At 45.5% G+C, this 1888-nt stretch overlaps 1 protein-coding gene across 1 annotated transcript; it reads left to right on the top strand.

The window, feature by feature from the left end:
* The first annotated feature begins 276 nt into the window (after window positions 1–276).
* On the top strand, window positions 277–1475 carry PRLHR (prolactin releasing hormone receptor). Its single transcript, XM_009510269.2, has one exon. It carries the CDS (start codon window positions 441–443, stop codon window positions 1473–1475), a length of 1035 nt encoding a protein of 344 aa, XP_009508564.1. The 5' UTR covers window positions 277–440.
* The last annotated feature ends 413 nt before the right edge of the window (window positions 1476–1888 follow it).

Genomic DNA, 1888 nt, shown 5'->3' with positions numbered 1-1888 from the left:
TCACCCTCTTTCTCACTCATATACTCTCTCTCTCTCTCTATGACACACACACACGCTCCTGGATTTGCAGAAGACAGACATCTAGGGCACTTCTTGTCATCCACAGGAAAATCATATGGGATTTAAAAAACCACAGCAGTAAGTACTCACTGCATTAAATGTTTATTAAGTAAGTGGCATGCTGTCAAAACCTAGATTTAATAGTAAATACAGGAGGACTTTAATGGAAATTGGTTGTATTTGATTTTTCTTAGGAATTGCTGAAAGCTGCCTCTCGAGGATTACAACTTCACTTTTTGCTTTTACGGATGCTTGTTTACTATCCATGTGGTAACCTCTGGACAGCCAGTAATCCATTCATTATCCACACTGATTGAGCGCAGGAGTAGTGCAGTGGTAACTACTTCACTCAGCTGACGGCAGACGACAAAAGGAGGGAAATGATGAATTCGGACAATTTAACCTCCCAAAGCTTCCTCTCTGTGATTCATAGCAATGCCAGCAATCTATTCTCAGGGCTCCAGTTTGTTCAGACCTTCAAGCCACTCATCATCCCCTGCTACTCGCTAGTGGTTTTTATTGGTGTCATTGGGAATTACCTTCTCATTTATGTTATCTGCAAGACAAAAAAAATGCACAATGTCACCAACTTTCTGGTAGGCAATCTGGCTTTCTCAGACATGCTCATGTGTGCAACCTGTGTACCCCTGACACTCGCGTATGCCTTTGAGCCCAGAGGATGGGTGTATGGGCGTTTCATGTGCTACTTTGTTTTCCTGATGCAACCTGTCACTGTGTTTGTGTCTGTCTTCACCTTGACTGTCATAGCTGTTGATAGGTATTATGCCATGGTGTACCCATTCCGCAGGAGGCTCACAATCCCTATTTGTGCTTATATCCTGGCTGCTATTTGGCTGCTGAGCTGTACCTTGGCTGCCCCAGCCTTGGTCCACACTTACCACGCAGAGTTCCCGGAACTGGACTTCTCCATCTGCGAGGAGTTTTGGTTCCACATGAAAAGAGATCGCTTAGCTTATGCCTACAGCACTCTCATCCTCACCTATGTACTGCCCTTGGCTGTCATCTCCCTGTCCTACCTGAGAATCTCAGTGAAGCTGAAAAACCGTGTGGTGCCAGGCAACGTCACCCAGAGCCAAGCTGAGTGGGACCGAGCAAGGAGGAGAAAGACTTTTCGCTTGCTAGTCTTAGTGGTGGCAGCCTTTGGAGTCTGTTGGCTGCCTCTGCACATCTTCAACATGATAAAGGACATAGACATCAGCTTGATTGACAAGCAGTACTTCAATTTCATCCAACTGCTGTGCCACTGGTTTGCAATGATGTCTGCTTGTACCAATGCCTTCCTCTATGCCTGGCTCCATGACAGCTTCAGGGGGGAGCTGAAGAAAATGTTTTCCCGGAAAAAGAAGAAAATTGGACCCCCTACCAATTGCATTATGGCCAGTGTGGTGCTGTAAACGAGAGCTGGTGGGAGTGCACTTCCTTCATACAGTAACACTGTAAGCCTTTTCCACTGTTAATTAGTCCTGATTCATGACATTTGTCCTCAGGACTCAATTATAACAACACAAGTCCCATGCGTAGCTTCCCCAGCACCCCATGCCTACTGGAGGAGAGGCAGATGTCAAGACCCAGAAATGTCTTTACTTCTTTGACAGGAGTTAGCGACCGAGGAGCTGTTAGCACAATAAGATACCCTTATGTAAACTACAGGGATCCTTCTTACCTTTTTTTTGGATATTGCTGGCAGAACAGGCATGGAATTTGGGGACAGGGAGAAGCAAGGACGAATATGAGATCTAAATATCTCAGTCAGGAGGTGCTTTGGATTGGGTAAAAATTAAATCTGTGTATGTACCTGGAGTCCAGT

This window comes from Phalacrocorax carbo, chromosome 12 (assembly GCF_963921805.1).
Source record: "Phalacrocorax carbo chromosome 12, bPhaCar2.1, whole genome shotgun sequence".
NCBI classification, from domain to species: domain Eukaryota; kingdom Metazoa; phylum Chordata; class Aves; order Suliformes; family Phalacrocoracidae; genus Phalacrocorax; species Phalacrocorax carbo.
This window is presented reverse-complemented; position numbering and strand designations above follow the sequence as displayed.